This window comes from Muntiacus reevesi, chromosome 1 (genome assembly GCF_963930625.1).
Source record: "Muntiacus reevesi chromosome 1, mMunRee1.1, whole genome shotgun sequence".
In the NCBI taxonomy this organism is placed as follows: domain Eukaryota; kingdom Metazoa; phylum Chordata; class Mammalia; order Artiodactyla; family Cervidae; genus Muntiacus; species Muntiacus reevesi.
Genome location: NC_089249.1, coordinates 222,590,455 through 222,614,809, shown reverse-complemented (window position 1 = coordinate 222,614,809; position 24,355 = coordinate 222,590,455). Strand labels below are relative to the sequence as shown.

At 35.8% G+C, this 24,355-nt stretch overlaps 1 protein-coding gene across 2 annotated transcripts in view; it reads left to right on the top strand.

The window, feature by feature from the left end:
* Positions 1 to 24,355, top strand: part of AFF4 (ALF transcription elongation factor 4) — a 79,532-nt gene that overhangs the window by 48,214 nt on the left and 6,963 nt on the right. For both annotated transcript variants that reach the window (XM_065918544.1, XM_065918545.1), the window contains 15 exons: positions 2,611 to 2,647; positions 4,287 to 4,335; positions 6,494 to 6,548; positions 7,009 to 7,046; positions 7,452 to 7,614; positions 8,087 to 9,004; positions 11,893 to 11,981; positions 12,574 to 12,814; positions 17,903 to 17,997; positions 18,576 to 18,639; positions 18,742 to 18,878; positions 19,126 to 19,197; positions 20,823 to 20,916; positions 21,673 to 21,716; positions 22,693 to 22,913. In XM_065918544.1, the coding sequence (XP_065774616.1) occupies positions 2,611 to 2,647; positions 4,287 to 4,335; positions 6,494 to 6,548; positions 7,009 to 7,046; positions 7,452 to 7,614; positions 8,087 to 9,004; positions 11,893 to 11,981; positions 12,574 to 12,814; positions 17,903 to 17,997; positions 18,576 to 18,639; positions 18,742 to 18,878; positions 19,126 to 19,197; positions 20,823 to 20,916; positions 21,673 to 21,716; positions 22,693 to 22,913 (2,317 nt within the window). The remainder of the gene's footprint in view (positions 1 to 2,610; positions 2,648 to 4,286; positions 4,336 to 6,493; positions 6,549 to 7,008; positions 7,047 to 7,451; positions 7,615 to 8,086; positions 9,005 to 11,892; positions 11,982 to 12,573; positions 12,815 to 17,902; positions 17,998 to 18,575; positions 18,640 to 18,741; positions 18,879 to 19,125; positions 19,198 to 20,822; positions 20,917 to 21,672; positions 21,717 to 22,692; positions 22,914 to 24,355) is intronic.

The following is a 24,355-nucleotide window of genomic DNA, read 5'->3' as shown; positions in this document are numbered from 1 at the left end:
GTATTTAAAGACTTTTTTAGAATAGCTTTGTTGAGATAGAATTCATATATCATGCAAATCACCCGTTCAGAGTATATAATTAAATGGTTTTGAACGTATTTATAGATATGTACAACCATTATAGCAGTGAATTTTTAAACATTTTGGGAAATCTGTGGTGATCCAGTGCTTAGGACTCTGCACTTTCACTGACAAGGGCCCGGATTCAATCCCAGGTCAGGGAACTAAGATCCCACGAACCATGTGGCATAGCCAAAAAGAATTTTTTTTTTTTTATTGTTTAGAACATTTTTATCACCTCCAAAGGAAGCTCCCTACCATTTATTTAGCTATCAACCTCTTTCCTTCTGTTCCCCTCCCAGTTCAGTCCTGCCCAACCAATATGTCCTCTCTATTGATTTCCCCTTTCTGGACATTTCATGTAAATGAAATCATATCATATATTGTATATCTCTTGCAACTGGATTCTTTCTCTTCGCATAATGTTCAAGGTTCTTCCAAGTTGTAGCATGTATCAGTTCCTTAATTCTTTTTTATGATCAAATAATAATCCATTGTTTAGATGTATATCATTTTGTTTATACGTTCATCACCTGTTGGAGGTCTAGTGACTTAGACAGTTAAGAATCTACCTGCAATGCAGGAGACCCACGTTTGATCCCTGGGTTGGGAAGATCCCTTGGAGAAGGAAGTGGCAACCTCTACCGGTATTCTTGCCTGGAGAATCCCAGGGACAGAGGAGCCTGGTGGGCTGCAGTCCATGGAGTCACAAAGAGTCGGACATGACTGACTGTCTAACACAACAACAGCTGATGGAAATTTGGGTTGTTTTGGACTTTTGGCTACTATGACTAATACTTCTGTAACCCTTTGGGCACAATTTTTTGTGTGGACATGTTTTCATTTCACTTGGTTATATACCTGGGTCAGAATTGCTGGATCACGTTGTAACTCTTACGTTTAATTATCTGAGGAACTGCCAGAATGCTTTCCAAAGCAGCTAGATATACCATTTAGTATTTCCTATTAGGCTTTCAGTTTTTGCACATTCTTATCAACACTGCAGTTATCTTTTTGATTTTAGTCTTCTTAGTGGGTATGAAATGATATCTCATTGTCAATTTGATTTGCATTTCCTGCCAGTGACAAATGAAGTCAAACATCTTTTCATATGCTTTCTAGTCACATTTCTTGGGAAAATGTATAGTCAGATCCTTTGCCCATTTTTTTCCATTTGGTTACTTGACTTTCAGCATTGAGTTTTAACAGCTTTTTGTATATATTGTAGATACCAGTCTCTTTTCAGATGTATGATTTGCAAATATTTTCTCCTCAATTTGTGTGTTGTCTTTTTGCCTTCTTGATGGTGTCCTTTGAAGCACAAAAGTTCTTGATTTTAATGAAATCCAGTTTATCTATTTCTTTCATGTCGTGTGCTTTTGGTGTCATATATAAGAATTCTTTGCCAAATCCAAGGTTATTAAGATTTGGCACTGCATTTTCTTCTAAGAGTTTGTAGTTTTATCTCTTAGATTTAGGTCTTCGATCTATTCCAGGTTAATTTTTTTTTTATATTGTCTGTGGTAAGGATCCGACTTCATTAGTTTGCATATGACTTCACTTGTCCTAGCACCTTTTGTTGAAGAGTATTCTTTCTGTGTTGGATGGTCTTCACACCCTTGTTGAAAATCAGTTGACCGTTGGTGTAGGTTTAAAGTATTTTTAAACAGCAAAACTGTATTTTAGCTTTGATACTGTTTGGATTTCTCTTTCACAGGTATTTCTGTCATTCTTAGAAGATTATACTTATTTTTAAATAAGCTTTTGAAGAGATTAGGGATGTTTGTGTACTCTTAGTGTATTGCACTGTGTTCCACAGACTTAACCTAGAAAAATGTACAACTTGCACTTGTGAAACAGCTGTTCTCGTCTTGAAAGTTGAGTTTGAAAAGTTTCTTTCCTGGACATTTTGGCTTTTTTTTAAACTGATGCTTGCTGAGTGCCAGGCACAGTGCTAGTGTAGGGCTTACAAAGAAGTATGTAAAATGAGTATGGGAGATCTCTTCCTGAGGTCGCTAATTATAAGATACTGGGAGTGGGGGGGGGGAATGCAGTAAAATGACATGGGAGTAACTGTGAAAGGGTCACTAGTCCATGATAGTGGTATGTTTTGAGTAAATATAGTTTGCACAGCTATCTTCATTTTAATACATCATTATTTGTATTCTTTAAAAAATAACATTTTCTTAAGACCAAGAATTAAATTAGGATATGAGTGCCAAGGATGCTGCTAAAAACAAATGATAAAGAAAGACTGTTACATAGATTGGTACTTTTCTGTATTAAGCCCTGGGAAGCTCTACTACTGACCATTGAATTGGTGAAGCTGATCAGATGGGATCATTAAATTCTTTCAGTGTTGGTTTTTTTTTTATGCATTCTTTTTTGTTTTTTGTTTTGCTTTTGCTTTTGACTTTTATGCATTCTTAGTAACTCAACAGACTCTTCCATTGAATTAGTTGGAAATGAGTAGTTTAATATGAAGTATTTTTCTCTAATGAACCTTTTTCTCTTAATGTCACTATATAATTTTATGTCCCTTTTTCTCAGGAGTCTCAGCAGTCCAGTTTTGGCCCTGGAGAACAAAGTGAGTATTTCGTTTCCTCTTGGTTTTTATTTAAGCTGTTTATTTCATTTCTCGTGGTCACATCATATGTTTCTTTAATAATTCTTTTGTGTATCTTATCCCAGTATTTATGATCTGATGATTAGTAATGGGTTGAACTGAATCTTAGCTTAAAAAATGAAGAATTATAAATCACTTGGTATCAAAATAAGCTATTTTTATTAAGTATTTGAACTAGTTGTTCAGAGCTCATGAGTTCAATTTGATGGCCACCTCATATCCCCAAGAGCCATTCAATCTTTCTGGGTCTTTTTAGCTGGGAAGAAAGTCTGATGTCTGCTACAAAGTCCCTGTCTACCTTCACTGTCTTGGCCTCTCAGTAGAACTTGAGGGGAAGGTAGCTATGGGGAATTTCATTGTGGTTCCACGAGTTGATGGCTGTATGAATTGGTAGTGGTAAGGTCAGGAACCTTGCAAATGTCTGGACTTCACCATAAAGCTCTCTAAAAACAAACAAATGTTCTTTTGCCAAGAGCAGTAACTTCTCAGGTATATTTACTCTGGTAATAAGCTGTTTTGAGAGGTTAAAATGTGGAGCTTTTTTAGTCCTTAGTTTGTTGACTTTTAGTGATCTTAAAGCAGAGATCCATTTTAAGGTTAACAAATCTTATGTACCTATTTCTTTGTTCTGTCTTAAAGCTACAGATAGGAAAAAAGGACCCAACATTATAGATACATAGTAAATAACTAACTGTAGGCCAGAAAGTATTCATTTTCTCTTAAAATCTTTTACAAGTATCTCTTTACTTCTACTTCTCTTCCCCCGTTCTCCCTGTCCATAGCTAGCTATTGGCAAATGGAACCATAAGCTGCACCTTCTCTTTATTACCTGTGTTTTTCTCTTAATTTATTTTAGAACTGTCTTTATATCAGTGTGGGCTTCCCTGGTGGCTCAGACAGTGAAGAATCTGCCTGCAATGCAGGAGACCTGAGTTTTTGATTCCTGGGTTAGGAAGATCCCTTGGAGGAGGGCATGGCAACCCACTCCAGTATTCTTGCCTGGTGAATCCCTATGGACAGGGGAGCCTGGCAGGCTATAGTCCATGGGGTCTCAAAGAGTCGGACACGACTGAATGACTAACACTGTCACATTTTTTTTTTTAATATCAGTATAAAGCTCTAGTTCACTCTTTTTTAAAAACAAAAATGTGTTATATTGTTGAAACTATCCTAATGTATTTATCTAGTCCCCTGTAGATGGGCATTAGTTTCCAGTTTTGCTGTTGCAAACCATGCTATAATAAACTGTATGAGTGTTTATTTGTGTGTATGTATTCCTCCAGATGTACTTGTAGTGTAAATTCATTTCCTTTTAACTGCTTGGTCAGTGGATATGTGCATTTACAGTATTGGTAAGATAATATTATCAAATTGCCCTCCAGAAAGATTGTATGAATTTACAGTCCTACCAATAACATGTGACATGCCTGTTTGCACCAGTATTTCATATTATGTACATTAAAGTGTTACCGGTTTGATTGATGAAGAATTATATCCCATTGTTTTTATTTATATTTTCTTTGAGGTTATATAGATAGACATTTTAAAATATGAATAGCCGTACTATAGTTGCTGATGTCTGCATTCTTTTTTGCTCCAGAAAGATATAATCCTTCTTCTAAAACTTCAAATGCACACCAGTCTAAATCGTAAGTTTAATGTTTGTCTTTTTTTTGCTCAAAATCTACTTGTAGTATCTGGATATCTAGAACACTTAGAAATATGTGTTTAATCTTTTAAGGCACAAGTAGGCAAACTTTTATGTAAAAGACCAGATAGTGAAATAGTTTATTAGACTTTAGGGTCCAGATGGTTTCTGTCTCAACTACTCAACTTTGCTGTTGTACCATAAAAGCAGCCAGCAACTATGGGTGCGGTTATGTTCCAGTTGAAACTTTGTTTACAAAACAGGTCTAGATTTGGCTTGTGGGACCATAGTTTACCTACCCCTGCTCTATGATTACACTTTTTTCTTATCTTTCAGAAGTGTTTGTGTTGATAATTTGTTTAAAAAAACAAACCCAAAAAAAAACGTGAAAAAAATACAGGATTCTTCTTAGTAAAGCCCTCCATTTGACCACAAAATTTAGAATATTAAAGCAGCATAGTTCATACTGTCTATGTTGTTTTCCTACTTTTATTTTATAGATAGACCCAGAAATATGTATCAGAATGTAGTAGAGTGGTATATTGGATGATAATAAATTCCAACTTAAAGAATGAATTTACTGCTGAATTCCTGAGACCACAAGTTAATCCAGTGATTGAAACAAAATTCTAAAGAAAGTGAATAACCAGTATAACCACAGTCTATACTGATAACCTCAGTCTCTTCTGCTGAACATAGTGGGAATTGAGTGAGAATGAAAATATATGAATACAAGTAATTTCACCTGACTGCTGAAGAGTTCAAATTATGTAAATTCCTATTTATAATATTTATTCATGTGCAGAAAACCGATGGGAGCTTACCATATATGTGCAGATAACTTTGCTTTCTGAGGGAACAAGAGCATCCAGTACCTTAAGCAGTATGGTAAAAGCTTTGACATATTCACATGTGTAAACAGGTTCATTGACCTGCCATTATTAAATCATAAGGGCTGAGAGAATTCAGAGTAAGTACATTTCCTTATAGGAAATCAGTCATAGAGATGTACTGAGACCTGGACCAAAAGAAACCTTTTTATTTGTCCCACTTATTTGGTCATTCTTGGAACAGATTTCATAGTTCTATAATCATCTGGTTACTTTGTATCAAGGTGGTGGTTTATGTGAAACTCTGAATTTGGGATCAGATTTAGAAACAGGTTAAGCTTTGAGGGGAGAGTATTAGTAGGAGGAGAAGTGAAAGATTTCCTTTCCATTGATTGAAGACTGTCAGGAAATTTTGAGAAGAAAGGTAATGCAACTAGTGGTGATAGAAGTCAAACATTTTCTAGTATTCCCTAAGGTTTGTGTTAATTTTTCCTTTCTTATAAAAAGGCAAGGAGTGTTTTGTGATTCATTACTCAGTTTTTAATTTTGATTTTGATTCGGTGACCTTAAGGAAAATATAAATCTGTAATTTTACTTTTAATAGTTGATTTGAATTTTGATTAAGAAAGATTTGGACTCTGGATTTATTATATGTATTATATATATAATAATTATATATATTTTATATATATAACTCTGGAGTTATTTTTAATTCATACATGGTTATTTCTCTTGTATAACCAAGGTTCTTACCCAAAATTGGACATCTGCAAAGAGCACTCATCTTTAATAGCAAGACATTTACGAACTAGCACTTTGTGTGTTCTGGTTTTCACAATTACCCAGGTGTACGTATCTCTTCGTAAAACACTGGGGATAGTGAAAGAGAATTGCTGATGCTTTCATTTTATCTTCCTTCTTTTTGAGAGTCATATTCCTCTAGTGGACTGTTGGGTATGAGTATGGTAATTTGTTTTAATAATAAATGAGTTTGTATATATGCAATTAGAGAAAAATTAGAGATAACAAGTGAATAAGAGTTTGTGGAAGGTAACTTTTATTTACTTAGAAAAGAAAGATGAATATTTTACTTATGGAAAAGTTAGAGCTTCCAAAATTGAAATTGTTAAATTTCATCTTTCCCAGTTTTTTACTCTGGATATAAAGCAAACCAGACAGAGTAAGACTTACTGGGTCTTTTCTTTATTTTGCAATTAAATCTTTAGCTACCACAGTGATTATTTCTAGAATTATTGTTGAATATCTAATACTCTGCTATGCTATGGTGAAATTCCCAAAATAATCATCCTTTCTGCCTTTTCCTTCTAGTATGTTAAAAGATGACTTAAAACTAAGCAGCAGTGAAGACAGTGATGGGGAACAGGTGTGTCTACTTATGATTTACTAGTTTCATACAGTGTTTGTTTTTATTGTATTTTATAAGAATTATAATTGAATAATACATTTATGATCCAGGTATTTAAAATAAGTTCATTCCTGCTTTTCTGACACTGGAATATTATAGTTTTCCACTCTGTCTTTAAACCTCCACTTTTTTCCCTTTTTTTTTAAAAAAATGGCTTTTCCTTATTACTTACCATATATCAGAACATCCTCATGAAGCATGAGATTGTTGACAAGAAGAACTATTAATACAGCTTTTAATCTTATCCTGGCAATTCATTTTTATTCAGGTAGAAACAGTATTTCTTAAGTGTTAAGTGACCATTGATGCATATATTAGAGAAGAAAGTTTTTCTATTAAGATTTCACATATTGTTCACATTAAGCAGATAAAGTACTATTTATTCATTTATAAATTACCTCTCATGTTTTAATTTTAGGATTGTGATAAGACAATGCCAAGGAGTACACCAGGAAGGTAGGCATCCTTTTATTTTTTGTTTTATTTAGAGTGGAAGGGTCAATCTGATAACAGTGTGTAGTGATAGAGTAATTGACCTTATAAAGTAAATATTATTATTACAACTCTGTAAATTAACTAAAAATCATTGTGAATTGTGTGTTTAAAATAAATGAATTTTAGAGTATTTTGTACCCCAGTAAAGCTTTTTTTAAAGGTGAGTACTAATGGCTAATGCTGCATTTCAGAAACTTTTAAAGGAAGTATTTATTTCCTTTATAATAAAGTTCGAGAATCATAGAATTTGAAGAACTTAACAAATAGTAAACATTTTAAATAAAGTGGAGTGTCAACTTTGAATGCTTACCTGTTGTCATTCTTAAAAAAAATCTTTTGGTCATTTATATTTTTTATTTCTTTTAGTAATTCTGAACCTTCACACCATAATAGTGAAGGGGCAGATAACTCCAGGGATGATTCTAGCAGCCACAGTGGATCTGAAAGCAGCTCTGGATCTGACTCAGAGAGTGAAAGTAGTTCCAGTGACAGTGAGGCAAATGAGCCATCCCAGAGTGCATCTCCTGAGGTGAGAGGGAGGCAAGAGGGTCCCTTCTGTAGGCACTCTGAAGGCCCCTGGTGATGCCCAGTATTTACCTTGAGCTTTACTTTTGTTTCAACCTGGTGACTCATGTTATTTAGTTATGGTGAAAAGAAGTCTTAAATAGTATAAATTCACTGTAGCTTGATAAAATGTGGTTTAAAATCTCTGTTGGTGCCTACATCATTTGTTTGCTTTCTGGAATTAAATGTACTGTATGGATTCCTGACAGGTCTATTTAGTATTTAAAGGCTATATATATAATAATTAGTTTATATTCTCATTCAAGTGATTAGAGCTTTTATTATTTTTAGCCTTTTGCTTTGGTTCAGTTAGAACTATGAAAAACAAATGCTTTTGTGTTGGTGTTAGGCATTGTGTTTTTTCCTCTTCCTTGAGATTATGAAGAAAGGAGAAAGTTTCAGTACTGAAAAAGCATACTTCTTTCTCTGTTTTTCAGCCTGAACCACCTCCCACAAATAAATGGCAACTTGATAACTGGCTGAATAAAGTAAATCCACATAAAGTATCACCAGCTTCTTCCGTGGACAGTAATATCCCATCATCTCAAGGCTATAAAAAGGAAGGCCGAGAACAGGGAACAGGGAATAGCTACACGGATCCAGGTGGTCCTAAAGAAACAAGTTCTGCTACTCCTGGACGAGATTCCAAAACTGTCCAAAAGGGATCAGAAAGTGGGCGTGGGAGGCAAAAGTCTCCTGCCCAGAGTGACAGCACAGCACCGAGGAGAACTGTAGGAAAAAAACAACCCAAAAAGACTGAGAAGGCAGCTGCTGAAGAGCCCCGTGGAGGCCTGAAGATAGAGAGTGAAACTCCTGTAGACATGACTACCAGCATGCCCTCCAGCAGACACAAAGCAGCCACCAAAGGCTCAAGAAAACCCAATATAAAAAAGGAGTCCAAATCTTCCCCTCGACCTTCAGCAGAGAAAAAGAAATATAAGTCAACAAGTAAATCTTCCCAGAAATCAAGGGAAATTATAGAAACAGATACCTCATCCTCAGATTCCGATGAAAGCGAGAGCCTTCCTCCTTCCTCACAAACTCCTAAGTACCCTGAGAGTAATAGGACTCCCGTTAAACCCTCCTCAGTGGAGGAAGAAGATAGCTTTTTTCGGCAACGAATGTTCTCTCCTATGGAAGAGAAGGAACTTCTTTCACCCCTCAGTGAGCCTGATGACAGGTATCCACTTATTGTGAAGATTGACCTGAATCTCTTGACTAGAATACCAGGAAAGCCTTACAAAGAAACAGAGCCACCCAAGGGGGAAAAGAAAAATGTGCCAGAAAAGCACACAAGAGAGGCTCAGAAACAAGCCTCAGAGAAAGTTTCCAACAAAGGCAAGAGGAAACATAAGGTTTGTAATGGGTTTTTTTTTGTTCTTGTTGTTGTTGTTGTTGTGTGAACATTATCCTCTAAAATGCAGTGGAAATCTCATTAAACCAAAAACTAGCTAGTTGATTCATAGCTTTGAAGGAAAATGGAGGTGAGCCTAAAGCCCTGATGAGGCAACAGACACAAGAGTCTTTTGAGGACCACTGTGCCTCTCCCTGTCTCCTTTAGTAAAGAATTATAGTTTCTAATTAGATAAGAAATGAACCAGTGCATCTGTTCATAGTGTGTGCTGGCCAGTGTAGAGGTGAGAACAAAGCAGAGATTGCAAACTGGCTTTTACAACATCCTTACAGTTTTTGTTTTAAATGTCTTTAGTTGGGATATGTACTCTCCAGGTTGTCACACTTCATAACACTTTCTTCTCTCTTATATCCAGACCAAGTCACATGTTTTAGATTACAAACTCTAGCTAGTAAATTGACTCACCAATTTTAACACGTCCTTAAGAATTTCACCAATCCATCGTACATAGCTGTGCCCCAGCTTTTCTGCTTTGCAAGTTCAGAATTAAAAACATCTGCTGGCACATAGCCAGCTCTCATCCCTAAATAATTCCACGATAATTTGGATTTACAGATAAAGCTTGGTGTATACTTTTAAGGTCAGCCTTTTTTAGACCCAGGAAATGTGAAAATTCATAGATATCTGTGATTGGAAGATAATGGATGTATAACGGAGCTGAAAAACTTACATATAGAGACAGATTTTTTGGAAAGAAAGAAGTGTGATCTCTCAACTTTAGTGAGACATCTTTCGAGGAATATACATTTTACTAATTTGTATTGAAGAATAGTATAATTTCCCTTGATACACATGTGTGAATGCGATTATAAGATATTGAAAACATGAGCAGGTAAATGGGATACCAGGTGGACTCAGAACAAAATCCCAGTCCCAGTTGACCTTGAGAATCTCGTGTGGGAAGACAGGAGGAATATAGCATTTTCTTGAAATGAGCCTGTGGTTTTCCCTCTTTTTTCCTTAAAACCACAGTACTGTGTGCTGTTACTGATGTATTTGGACAAATGAGAGTAACACTTTTTTTTTTTGCATCTTCGAAAATTGAAGATTTTTAAAAATTTTAATTCCTAGAAAACTGAAGCTTCATACTTTTCAGTACTATAGCTAAGAGCTTCCATTATTGTAGTAAAGGGATGCCTTATTCAACTGGTAAACTCTTTAGGGCTGCTGGCTTCTAGAGCCTACAGCCTCAGATTGCTGGACTTAGTTATGGGATTTTATATTATTCTATATAATTCATAGAAATTATATGAAATAAGAGCTTGTGTATGATAGATTCTGCTCCTTAAAAAAATGTTTCTTATGAAATTTAAAAAATGGTTCTTTTATCTTTAAAAAGATATTACAAATTCTTTGTAAACTTTTTCAGACATTTAAAATATAATATACTGAGTAAATTTTACTCTTGTTTAAAATTTTACAATATACATAACTTGTAATAAAAAAATCCCCTTCCTCTAAAAGGAGTGTCCCGTATCTCCTTTGGAGAAGGAAATGGCAACCCACTCCCGTATTCTTGCCTGGAGAATCCCATGGACAGAGGAGCCTGGTGGGCTACAGTCCCATGGGGTTGCCAAGAGTCGGACACGACTAAGCGACTAAAGCATATCTCCTTACCTCCCCCACATCTCATCGGCATATGTTCCTCACAAGTTTTTTTATATTAATGCCTGTAAATGAAATTTTGATTTTGTAAAATGTATATCACCAGGAAACTTGGTGATGATTATTTTTTTCCCCCAAAATGCCATACAACTTGCAGGATCTTAGTTCCCAGGCCCCAACAGTGAAAGCTCTGAGTCCTAACCACTGGACTACCAGGGTATTTTCCAGTGATGATTTTTGAGATTTGTTGCTTTGGTAAAATTATTCTTGAAGATCAAGCAGATAATACTGAGAAAGAGACCAGCCAAGGATAATGAAAGATGTGGATTCCTTTTTCTCATACTCTCTCATGTCCAACTTTAATCATTTGTATATGGGAACAAATTCTTTCATATAGCAGGATGTTTGCAATATTTGTGCCCTGATATTTAAGTCAGTAGGAAAACTTAAATTCCCCAAGCATAGTAGCTTGGTGATTATAGACAGGCCCATAGCTTTTGTTTCAGCAAAAAAGTTTTTCAAAGATCTTTAGTCTTGGCTAAAAGCAAAAAGATGGACAGTAACAAGTGTTGGTGAAGATGTGAAGAATGACAGTGCCAGTGGGAATGTAAAGTGATGTAGCCACTTTGGGACATGGTTTAGCAGTTCCTCAGAAAGTAAATAGACAGTATTACCTTATGACTCAGCAATTTCTGTCCTACATATATACCCAAGAACATTGAAAATATGTCCACACAAAAACCTATACTTGAGTGCTCGCTTTGGCAGCACATATACTAAAAAAACCTATACTTGAAAAGTAGGAAAAATTCAAATGATGAATGGATAAATAAAATGTGGTATATCCATACAATGGAATGTATTCATTCATTAAAAAGAAATAAAATATTGACAAATAATCTTACAACACAGATTAATTTTATGGTATGTGAATTATATCTTAATTATCTCATCCCCCCTCCTCAAATCATTTGGCTGAAAAGATGCCATCTAAAAAGACTGTTTGAGCATTTCAGCTCTTCATGTCTAAAACAGGAGACTTCTTCTCAGACTTAAAAACCTAATTTATTTAACACTGTTTAAATGAGTTCTTTCACTTCACATTTATCTTCTTTCTGAAGTATATCAGAGATTAACTGTTGGAGGGTAACTAGCACTGAAAACTGAAATTAGATGAATAAAAATCAAAACCTCATTGCTTTGTTTTTCCTGTTTTTCATCCAGAATGAAGATGATAACCGAGCCAATGAGAGCAAGAAACCTAAAACAGAGGATAAGAATATGGCAGGCCACAAGCCATCCAGCAACAAAGAGTATGTCTGCAAAACATGTGACATGTGTGTTGATCTATGTGGGTTATTTGCTGCTGGGTACTTTCTAATGTGCTCTTAGAATATTCCATTTAGTATGTATATGTTATACATTTCTGTACACAGTCATATACCAAATAGTGGGAAGTTTTGCTTTTAGTTAATTGGGATGAAAAGCAAGATTCAGTCACTTTATCTCTCTTTTTAGGAGAATAGGAAGTATTCATAGGATAAGAATTAAAGTAAAGCTTTACCACTTTCAGGCTGGCTGTGTAGCTGCAGGAGACATATGAGCATTAGTATCTTCATTCACCATTCCTCTTTTTGTTCTTTTATCCAATCACTATTGAATACTTGTGTGTGGCAGACCAAGGTTTAAGCACTGAATATACAACCGTAATGGGGAGAAAACACTGGAGAAGATATCTGCCCTTGTGAAATTTATAGTTTTATTTTGTTTTATGGAAATCATATGTTCTAATAATCAAATAGGGAAAACCGAATTTGTCTTGAAATCAGGCAAAGTCAAGTGGGAAAAGTCCATCACTCTTACATGACTGTGTGGAGAAATGAGGGCATTTGTTTGGTTTGGCAGGTCATCTAAACAGAGTGCTGCTAAAGAAAAAGATTTATTGCCTTCTCCTGCTGGGCCTGTTCCTTCAAAAGATCCAAAAACAGAGCATGGCTCTCGGAAGAGGACTATTAGTCAGTCTTCTTCCTTAAAGTCAAGTAATAACAGCAACAAGGAAAATAGTGGCAGCAGCAAAAACAGTTCCTCCGCATCAAAGCAGAAGAGGACTGAAGGGAAGACTTCCAGTAGCTCTAAGGAAGTCAAGGTAAGGCACTGGGGGACCTGAGCCTTTTGAAAAAAAATCTCCTTGCCATGTGACTTCTCCAAGGTAACTATGCTTTGAAAATTTTGTAAACATCTTACTAATCTTACAGACCTGTTCATTTTTACTCTCAAAATGTCAGTCTGATAATAAGCTTGTGCTGTGGTCTGAGACCATGAAAGGAATGAAATCATCTGGACACATGCGTATTAGTTAAGGTAGAAATTGGAAAAGTTGGTTTTCCATAATTGGAAAAGTTGGTTATGGAAGAACAGTTGATTATGATCAAATTTATAAATAACTCCAGTTGTTCTGATTGAGTTCTTGTCTATGGTTTTAAATTGTCTTTGGATCATTTAGAATTAGATTTTACAGGCTAGTTATACTACATAAAGTGCTAAAGCAACCATTTAGCTTCATGAAGAAGAAAAATATTCTTTAGCTGAGCTAGCACTGGAATTGGCCCTAGAGCATGGTCATCAGGTAGCCCATATTCTTAATGTTTGTGGGTGCATAACTAGATCAGAAAAGCTTTTTCAAGGCTATACTTAGGCTCTAATCCTGAATTTGTTTATCGGGTTTTTTCATTGCTTTCTAAAGTGATCTGATCAGGAGCAAACTCCCTGACAAAATTAAGAAAATACCTAGATTTTTAAGTATATAATTTACTGCATTACTTTGTGACTTAAAATAAGTAACTGTTTAACAGTTGAAAAAATTGACAAAGGCAGTTAGTTGTGCTTATTAAATGTGGTGATTAAATCTTTTAAATTTTGAGGTAATTTAAATTGTGAACAATGTCTCAAATGGAGATATACTGAAGGCTTTTTCTCCAGCTGGACCACTTCCATAGCAGTTTAGATAGTGTCCTTGAGGAACCTCTTCTGTGGGCCTCCTTCACTGACCCAGTTCTCTGTTTCCCTGCTGGCTGGCTCTTTCTCCATATCCCATCCTTGAACTGTAGAATTTGAGACCTGTATGCTTCTTCTTTTAAACCTCTTCTCTTTCTTTCTTTCTTTTTAAAATGCACTCATTAAGTGAGCTCTTCTGCTCGTTTGGTTTCTGTTATCTCATAGGTAAAATTCAACGTCTGTGTCTCTTTTGTCAGCTTCTTGAAAGCAGGGATTTGTGTCTCACTTGTTTGCACTTTATCCAGTGTTTAATTTACTGGATAAAATCAGATAATATGAAAAATCAAAATTACATATGATTTTTACTTTGTTTCTCTAGATATTTGCTGATGCCAAATTTTTGAAATATGTTGGCATAAATTTTGTTCGGTATAGTCTTATTTTTTTTTTTTTTTATTTTTTTTTTTAGTTCTACCACTTTATTGCTACCAACCCATCTCCCTCCACCCTTGTGCACACATGCTAGGTCATGTGACCCCATGGACTTCTGCCCACCAGGCTCCTCTGTCCGTGGACTTTTCCAGGCAAGAATACTGGAGTGGGTTGCCATTTCCATCTCCTAGTCTTTCATTTTTAATATCTTTAATACTGCTTCTTATATTGTCTTTTATTTTTAATTTTAGTTTTCTGTACTGTCTCTTTTCTTTCATCAATTTCATCAGAGGCTTATCACTTTTACTTGTCTTTTTTAATAAAACAGCCTTTCTGTGTCTTTATTCACTATAGTTTATTTTTGTTCTCTATATCACTAACTTACACTCTTTATAATTTCCTCTTATGCCTTTTTGTTTTGGTGTTCTGTTTATTCACTTTTAAAGATGAATACTAAGCTTGTTTTTCAAAATTAATTGTAAGCCCTTTTTCTCTAATATTCAAATATAAACAGTTAGACTATGTATTTTCCTCTAATTACTGCTTTAGCTGCATCTTCAAGACTTGGTATATAGTATTTTTTTTTTTTTGGTATATAGTATTTTTATAACTCAGTTCAAAATGTTTTTTAATTTCTTGTGTGATTCCATCTTTGATCCAAGAGTTACTTAAGTGTGTTACTCAGTTTCTAAACATACAGAGATTTTCTGGTTGTCTTTTGATTAGTACCTCGTAGAAGGGTCTAGAAAGTGATCCGCATGCAGTGATCTTTTGAAATTTGTTGAGTTGCTTTGTAAAACAGCGTAGTTTATGGTAGATTTTTGTAATGAAAAGACTGCGTCTTCCACATGAATTAGAGACAGCGACCTGTGTAATTCAGTTAGATTAATGATATTTTCACACCGTCTGTATGCTGACTGATATTTTTTAGTCCTTTTCTATCAGTTTTTTTAATTAGTTGAGATAAAGTTGATATATAACATTGTATTAGTTTCAGGTATACAACAGAATGATTTCCTATATGTATATATTGCAAAAACTTACTCAACCACAGTAAGTCTAGTTAGCATTTCTTAACACACACATAATTTTTCTTTATTTTCAGAAACTTCAGTTTTCCTTCAATAAATTTAAACTTAGGCACTAATATTTAAGTTGGTGCAAACTTAATTGAGGTTTTTGCATTGTTGAAATTTGCCATTTGATATTGGAATACATTCTTAAATAAATACAATTATGTTATACATTATTTTAATGCACTAAGTTTTTTGCTAGTGACTTTTATTACTTGCTATTCATTTTAAACTTATCTTATACTATGAAAATAATGTTAGAAAAAAATCAAATTCGAGTGATTTTCTTTTTTGAGTTCAAAATGGGTGGCAAAGCAGCAGAGACAACTCACAACATCAACAGTTTGACCCTGAAACTGCTAATGAATGTACAGTGCAGTGGTGGTTCAAAAAGTTTTATGAAGGAGATGAGAGCCTTGAAGATAAGTGAGTGGCCGGCCATCAGAAGTTGACAACGACGGGCTGAGAGCCATCATCGAAGCTGATCCTCTTACAACACAAAAGATTGGCAAAGAACTCAACGTCAGCTGTTCTACAGTCATTTGGCATTTGAAGCAAATTATGAAGGAGAAAAAGCTTGATGAGTGGGTGGCTTGTAAGCTGAAAATCAAAAAAATCATCGTTTTGAAGTGTCATCTCTTTTTCTGTGCAACAACAACGAACCATTTCTCAATCAGATGCGATGAAAAGTGGATTTTATACAACAACTAGCAGCAGCAGTGATTGGACCAATAAGAAGCTCCAAAGCACTTCTCAAAGCCAAACTTGCACCAAAAAAAAAGTTATGGTCATTGTTTAGTGGTCTGCTCCCAGTCTGATCCACTGTAGCTTCCTAAATCCTGGCAAAACTATTACCATCTGAGAAGTATGCTCAGCAAATTGATGAGATGCACCAAAAACTGCAATACCTGCAGCTAACATTGGTTAACAGAAAGGGCCCAATTCTTCTCCATGACAGCGCCCAACTGCACATTGAACAAACAACGCTTCAAAAGTTGAACAAATTGGGCTACGAAGTTTTGCCCTATCTGCCATATTCACCTTACCTCTTGCCAACAGACTACCACTTCTTCAAGCATCTCAACAACTTTTTCCAGGGGAGATGCTTCCACAGCCAGTAGGATGCAGAAAATGCTTTCCAAGAGTTTGTGGAATCCCAAAGCATGGGTTTTTTTCACTATAGGAATAGACAAACTTATTTCTCATTGGCAAGAACATGTTGACTCTAATGGTTCCTATTTTGATTAATAAAGATATGTTTGAGCCTAGTTGTGATGATTTAAAATTCGTGGTCTGGAACCACAATTACTTCTGTGCCAACCTTAATAGATCTGTTTATGAAACAAATGGGGAAAGCTGGCCAAGTAAAGTTAGGTTGCAGTAGTATTCAGGAAGCCATTTGGTAAATGTGCAGATTTTACCATAAAGAGTTTAGTATTTTTTCAAATCTCAGGACTTTTATTTTCATTCTTGAAGAAAGCTGTAATAGGTGGAACTTGAAAGGACTCTTACAAGAAAAGAAAAAAAAATGGTTACATGGTTTCTTTTAAACAGAAGTAATAAAAATATATATATTGTTGGGTTTTCTAATGTTGAGACATTTATGAATTCGTAGGATAAATTCTACTTATTTATGGTTTTTTTAATGGGAAAAAAATGTGTATTCAATTTATTGAAGATAGGACCGGAGAGGAAGCTGTTGGGAGGACAGGATCATAGCCCTTGTGTTAAAGGTCTCTGTTGATAGGAGACAGAATGGACATATTGATAGGAGGCAGAATAAAACTTAAGAAAGTGTCCAGGCTTTTGAAATATGACAGATCTGGACTTAAAACCCAAATTCCAGGAATACTACTTAAAAGCTGTTTGGACTTGGGCAAGTTGCTCAGCTTCCTTGAGGCTACTTTTTATTCTGTCCTGATAGCAGTACATGTTTCATAGGGCCGTTAAAGGGTTAATAATTATGCTAAGTACTTGGTTAACTTAGTGCCTAGTAAGTGTAAGCACACAGAAAGTGTTAGATGTTGTCATTGTTTTCGTTGGCCAGTTATTACCGGTAAATTTTGTCTGAAGTAATACTGCTATATTGATATTAGATTTGTGTATTCCTTAAGTTTTTACAAGTGTCAATGTCATTGCTTCCCACATGGTAGACCCCTAATAGAAGGCTCTCAAGAGTCCCTTGGACTGCTAGGAGATCCAGCCAGTCCATCCTAAAGGAGATCGGTCCTGGGTGTTCATTGGAAGGACTGATGTTGAAGCTGAAACTCTAGTACTTTGGCCACCTGATGCGAAGAGCTGACTCACTGCAAAAGACCCTGATGCTGGGAAAGATTGAGGGCAGGAGGAGAAGGGGACGATAGAGGATGAGATGGTTGGATGGCATCACCAACTCAATGGACGTGGGTTTGGGTGGACTCCGGGAGTTGGTGATGGACAGGGGGCCTGGCATGCTGTGGTTCATGGGGTCGCAAAGAGTCAGACACAACTGAGGGACTGAACTGAAGTGAATATTATAAAGAATATTCTTGGTTATTTAAAATGGGCTCATTCCATAAAAAGGATATTTACATTATGAAATTTAAAATTTTTATAACAAGAGAATTAACTACCACAGACAATGGAATTTTGTTTGCTTTTTAACCATGAGCTAAGGAATACTTTTAATTTCATAGTTTTCATAGTTTCAATTTCATAGTTTTAAATGTGGTTTTTGTTTTTATTTTTCTGGTCAGGAAAAGGCTCCAAATAGTTCTTCTAACTGTCCTCCATCTACACCAACTCCTGATGCTTCTAAGCCTCGGAGAACGAAGCTTGCCTTTGATGACAGGTAAGATAAATAAGATTTTTTATGCATTTAAGAAATCATTTTAGTCAGTGTGTACGAAACTCATTTTAATGTCTGTCAGTGACCAGAAGAATTGGTTGTATTGTGATGTTGTTGTATTGTGATATTGTGACAGAATATTCAGATTTTTAATTTTAAAGGCACCCTCAAGTCCAAGTATTGCTCCTTTTAACTTAATTTACCTTCATGATTCTCATGGGGAATGTGAATAATATACCTTCCAGTAGTCCACCTTTGCTGACTTTACTGTTTAAAGGCTTTCTTAAGTAAAACAGTGTAGGTTTAAAATAAAGACTGTTTCAAATAAGTAAGTAACATAGGGTTTTTTTCCCCTCCCTTTTGATAAAGGTTATTTTTCCTACCTACATTGTTTACTCTCAATCTTTCAAATAATTTATGCTCTTAACCTAATAGAAACATTTGTCAGGGAAAAAAATAATAAAATGTTTATTAATAGCTCATTTTCTTTACTTGAGGACATGAAAACTGAGGGCTATAAAACTAATATTATCTTATGAAAATATTTCCCATTTTACTTAAAATAAAAATTTACATTGCAGAAGTTATTCAGCAGACCATTACTTACAAGAAGCAAAAAAGCTAAAGCACAATGCAGATGCATTGGTATGTAAATATTTATATATTTAATCAAATTAACTTAAATCTTCATTTGTTCTCATAGCACATCAGTGTGGCTCTCATTTACCTTTATTCTCCTTTCTTCAGTCTGATAGGTTTGAGAAAGCTGTATACTATCTTGATGCTGTGGTATCTTTCATTGAATGTGGGAATGCATTAGAGAAAAATGCTCAGGAATCCAAATCCCCATTCCTTATGTATTCAGAAACGGTGGAGCTCATCAAGTAAGTGGGGAAACTTGCCACGTTGTTGGCAATAATGTTTCTCTGTTCCTTCTTGGAAAGGACTAATTTATAAAATAATAGCTAAAGAAGATCCTTAATCCTTTATTGTCCTTGGATAAGGAGAAGTAGACATTTTAGTGGGTATTTTTGTCTTTAAGTTTGATTCTAATGTTTAGAGGACTGAGGAGGTCATAAAACAGATGAATTATTATATTGTGTGTCCTTTATTTCTTCTCTTATCTCACAGATACACTATGAAGCTAAAGAATTACTTGGCACCAGATGCTACAGCTGCAGATAAAAGACTTACAGTGCTTTGGTAAGTGTTGTATGTTAGCCTCTGCTAGATGACAAAGCAATTTCGTAAGGAACTGTACTGTTTGTGTTCTTCTGAGAGTTGTCCTTGAATCGGCCTTCCATAACCCAGTCATAAATCTATTCTTTATGGGGCAAGAAGAAAACAACAGAATTACTACTGAAAATTTTTAGTTGTTGTGAGCCTTGCCTCCATTGCCCTCTTGATAAAAGCCTTAGTAGAGTGAGACTGATATTAGAACTTTCTATTAAGTGATCACTTTTTTAGGCTTTTTTTTTTTTTATTTGACTATAGTTTACTTTTTTTTTTTTAAATCTAAGGCTTCTATTGTGTATTTCAGTAAAGATGGACACTATAAAAAATCCAGGCTCTTCTTTTGGTATCCTCTTCCTCCATTTACATATACATACACCTTACCTTTGGGGCTTCCCTGGCAGCTCAGCAGTAAAGAATCTTACCTGCAATGCAGGAGTCGCAGGAGATGGGAGTTCAATCCCCAGGTCGGGAAGATCCCCTAAAGGAGGGCATGGCAACCCATTCCAATGTTTTTGCCTGGAGAATCTCATGAATAGAGGAATCTCGTGGGCTATAGTCTATAGGGCTGCAAAGTTAGGCACAACTAAAACGACTTCGCATGCACGCATACCTTACCTCAGGTAGCAAACATCTAGCTTGCTCAGAATAAGGAAATGGCTTGCTTGCTTATCCCCAGAGAGTTTATTTATCTTGGTTATTTACTTTACCTGGCACCGGGTTTAACAACTGGGAGAGCAGCTGTAGAAAAAAACTGGCACAGTCCTCTATTTGTCATGGAGTCTAGGGTATAGAGTGAAGAGACAGAAATTAATCAAATAACCACACAAGTACATGAATTAAGTACTTTGAAGGAAAAGTTTATATAACTCTAAAGGTAAACTTAGTCCTCGGGTAGAGGAAACATTTACAAGGGCTGGATAGTGGAAAGAACCTGGAAACCTTGTGTCAGGAAACTAAAAGACCCAGGAGAAGTAAGTGAAAGTGACTGGAGAGGTAGGCAGTGACGACCGTGCACGGCCTTGGTAAGCCATGTTGGTTTTACATATGTTACTTCAGAGTTGTAATATTTACAATTGAGTTCCTAGTTTTGTTGCTTTAGATTATTTTTAGTTTAATGTAGAGATTATGCTTTGAAGTTTTTTGGGGGGCAGGGAGTTGAGGGGAGGGGTGGCTGTGCCATATGGCTTATGTAGGATCTTAGTTTCCTGACCAGGGATTAAACCTGGACCACAACAGAGAAAGATGAAACACTGAAGCCTAACCACTGGACTGCCAGGAAATTCCCCCGCAATGATTTTTTAGTCCCTATGTTATAAATGACACGTTGGTGTCCTGGGGCTGAGGTTTTGATTTTTGAATGTCAACAAAAGGAGGCTAGTCCTAGGTCTCTTCCTGTTCCTTTCCCTCCCTAGGTTGTGTACCGTAATAAGATCACATCTTTTGATTTTGCCTCAGACTTGGTGTCATTGACCTTATGTCATGGTCTGCTCACATGAATCACTTGTGTACTCTGGCTCAATGTGAACCTTGTCTATGCGATGTGGCCAGAGTCTGTTGTCCTGGTAAATAAGCTGTCCTTTTCCATTGGCTAGCCTGCGATGCCAGTCTTTGCTGTACCTGAGGCTCTTCAAACTAAAGAAAGAAACTGCTCTGAAATATTCAAAGACGCTGACAGAGCATCTGAAGGTAAGTGCACAGTAGGAGTATCTGTTTCCTAGGAGACAAAATTTGTAAAGTCTCCTATTCCCACCTCAGAAGTGCCCTCATGTTTTTCCTGCCAGAGGAGAGGAAGAGGTACTATTTGGGAACTTTCAAATAGTTTGAGGTTTAAAATGCACACATATCTGACTGTGGAACCTATGTAGCCGTATACAGTAGCTCTTAGTAATATTACAATGTATATAATCTATTTTATCACAAAACCTAATATTTTTTCATGATAGCCCTACATAAGTCTTCCTAAAATTCTGCCCTGATAATGACTCAGAATGCTTTAATAGCTTAGCATTGACTTCAGGGTCAAGTGAAAGATTCTTACTCTCACCTACAAGTCCCTCAAGATCGATCTCTCTCCCACTGTCCCTCTTTCTTTTCTGAAATTTACTCCAGGTAAATTGTCTGGGTCATATACACTCTCGTGTACAGCCTTTGTACATAGGATGACTTGCCTTGCTCTATGCCTTCTCCCCTCTTCTTTATCCATCTGAATGTTACTCATTCTTTGTCTCTCCCTTTTCAGCCTTCTAGAACACCCCAGCTCTTATCTAAATAACTTCCTTCTGTTGCACATTTCTACATACACACACACATTTTGGTTTCTTAAGATCAGCACTGGCCCAATGCTTTTGAATATATTTATTACATCATAAATAAATATTACTTCATAAATTACTTTTTTGTTTGTTTTTTTTAGTTATTAAGTACATTCTCTTTTCTCCACAGAATTCTTACAATAATTCTCAAGCACCATCACCAGGCTTGGGAAGGTAGGTAAATTTTATTCTGTAAAATTTTATGTGACAAATTTATTTTTATGTGAAAGTGGAATGGGTTTGGCCACTTTCCAAAAAAGGCATTTTTTGTGAAAGTGAAAGTCACTCGGTCATGTCCAACTCTTTGTAACCCCATGGACTGTAGCTTGCCAGGCTCCTCCGTCCATGGAATTCTCCAGGCCAGAATACTGAAGTGGGTAGCCATTCGCTTCTCCAGGGGATCTTCCCAACCCAGGGATCGAACCCAGGTCTCCCACATTTCAGGCAGATTCTTTACCATTATCATTTTTTTTAAAGTTGAAAATATCTTAAACATGCTCTTAGAAAGATTAGAGAAGGAACATTTCACCTGTAGAAGTCTGAGTTTTTTTTTTATTTCCAACTCCTCAACCTTTCTCAGCTTGATTTCTATAGCTAGTTGCAGTTTTATCACCTTGCACTTATCTTTGTTCATGTCTGGACACTGCCAAAATTTAATAACAGTGGCATGAGTATGGTTTGTCCTCCATTCCCACATCACTTCCATCCCACTCACCCACAGAAAGGATGAAAAATACCATGAAATCTCGTGTTGTTAATCCACTCAGCTTTCTATAAAACAAATGGAAAGTACCTAATTATATGCGCAGATAGGTGGAAAGTGTGTTGAGCTGAGAGTGAGATGACTTAACTTCTAAGTCTTGAAACAGCTCTTACCAAAGTATATGACTTCCTCACTTCTTTCCCATCTTTTGTACTGTTGCCATTGGTTAAACCAAAGAGTCTTGATAAAATGATAACACAATAAACACTATAGTGAGCTAAGTATTTATTTAAAAGAACTTGTACTTCTTTGGAAGTACAGTTCCCTCTTAGTTTAAAAGAACCTTTAAATTTTAAAAGCCTTCCTGTAGGAAGAGCCAGGTGTACATTAATTTCCTCACATTCGTCATTTTCTATATGAATAAACTTTCTGTTTCTCTGTGTGTAGCAAAGCTGTTGGGATGCCTTCCCCTGTTTCTCCAAAGCTGTCACCAGGCAATTCAGGAAATTATTCTTCTGGAGCCAGTAGTGCTTCAGCAAGTGGTTCTTCAGTGACCATTCCACAGAGGATCCACCACATGGCAGCCAGCTATGTTCAGGTTACATCCAACTTCCTCTATGCCACTGAAATTTGGGACCAAGCCGAACAGCTTTCCAAAGAGCAAAAAGGTAAGGAGGTCTCTGGAGAGACTCTGAAGGATGGAATTGTTAAAAAGAGCTTTTATGGAATAGTTAAATTAAGTGTCTGTTGTACATTTAGTTTATTATCTAGTCTAGAGTTAATGACAGTCAGTTTGCTGATCTCCATTGCTTATCAGTCATGTAAATGTACTGAATTTTGTCAAAAAAATACCTTGCACTATAGTGGTGACACAAACTAAACAAAAAATAGTTGTGGTCTAAGACAAATATACCTTTGTTCAGCCACATTTAATTGCAGCTTATACTATAAAAGTAATAAAATGTATATTCCGTCCTGGGATGGTTAAGGTAAATTTGGCTATGGGCATAGGATTATATCCAGACATGTCATACATATGAGGTATCTAATATATAAGAAAACATGTTCGTACTGGATTTTTAAAGACATATTGGAAGAAACTCAGGTGGTAAAAGAGACTATAAAATGAATAGCCTTCTGTCTAGCATTCTTTAATATTAGGTCATTGCACCTTGTTATCTCCCAAACTAAGAACACCAAGAATTAGGAAGTATTAAAGATCTTTGAATACAGAATAAACACTTTAGTAGATGTTTTTTATGTATGTATGTAGCATGCTATATGTATGTAGCATCTATTCAGGCAGCTCCTTTGTAGAAAACTTAAAGTAGCCAATCAAGCAAGTATACTTTTGTCACAGAGTATATTTAAATATAATGCTTATAGCATCAGATGAAAATGAAAAATTCTGATCCCTAAAGAGGGGTAATGGTGGGAGGAAGGTTGTGTTTTTAAATACCTGATTTGTTTTTAAAATTTTAAATACTGTCAGTACAACTCAGGAAAGGTTACAAGATGAAATTCTTAAGTTATCCCTACATTACATTCTTCTCCCTGATGCCAGTTTTCTAGTATCATTTTTCCTTTCCTTTCCCTTCATCTCTTCATTCCTCCATCCCTTTCCTTCTTCCTTCCCCTACTATTGTTTACATTCTTACTTGCCTGCCTGCATACCTACATATTTTATGCTAATTTTCAAACACTGACTAAAGGAAAGAGAATGGTATAATGAACCCATGTACCTTTTACTCAACTTCAGTTTCAGCAATATAACATTTTGCTAATCTTGTTTTCTTTTCCCCCCACCATCTCTCCTCATCACCCCCCCCATCATATTTTTCTTTACCCTGGTATATTTTAAAGCTAACTCCTTTATGTCTTCTAAGACATAATCTCCCTTTAGATTTCCTATTGTTTGAAATATGCCTTTTTTCTTTAAGCAATCGGGTTTGTTTCAAACAGGATCCAGACATTCATTGATCAGTTTCTTAGTATCTTCCATTCTTCTATTTCTTTGGCGGGGAGGGGCATGCCATTGATATCAAGGAGAAACTGTACCATAGAACGCATCAAATTCTGGATTTTGCTGATTACTTCCTCATGGTTTTGT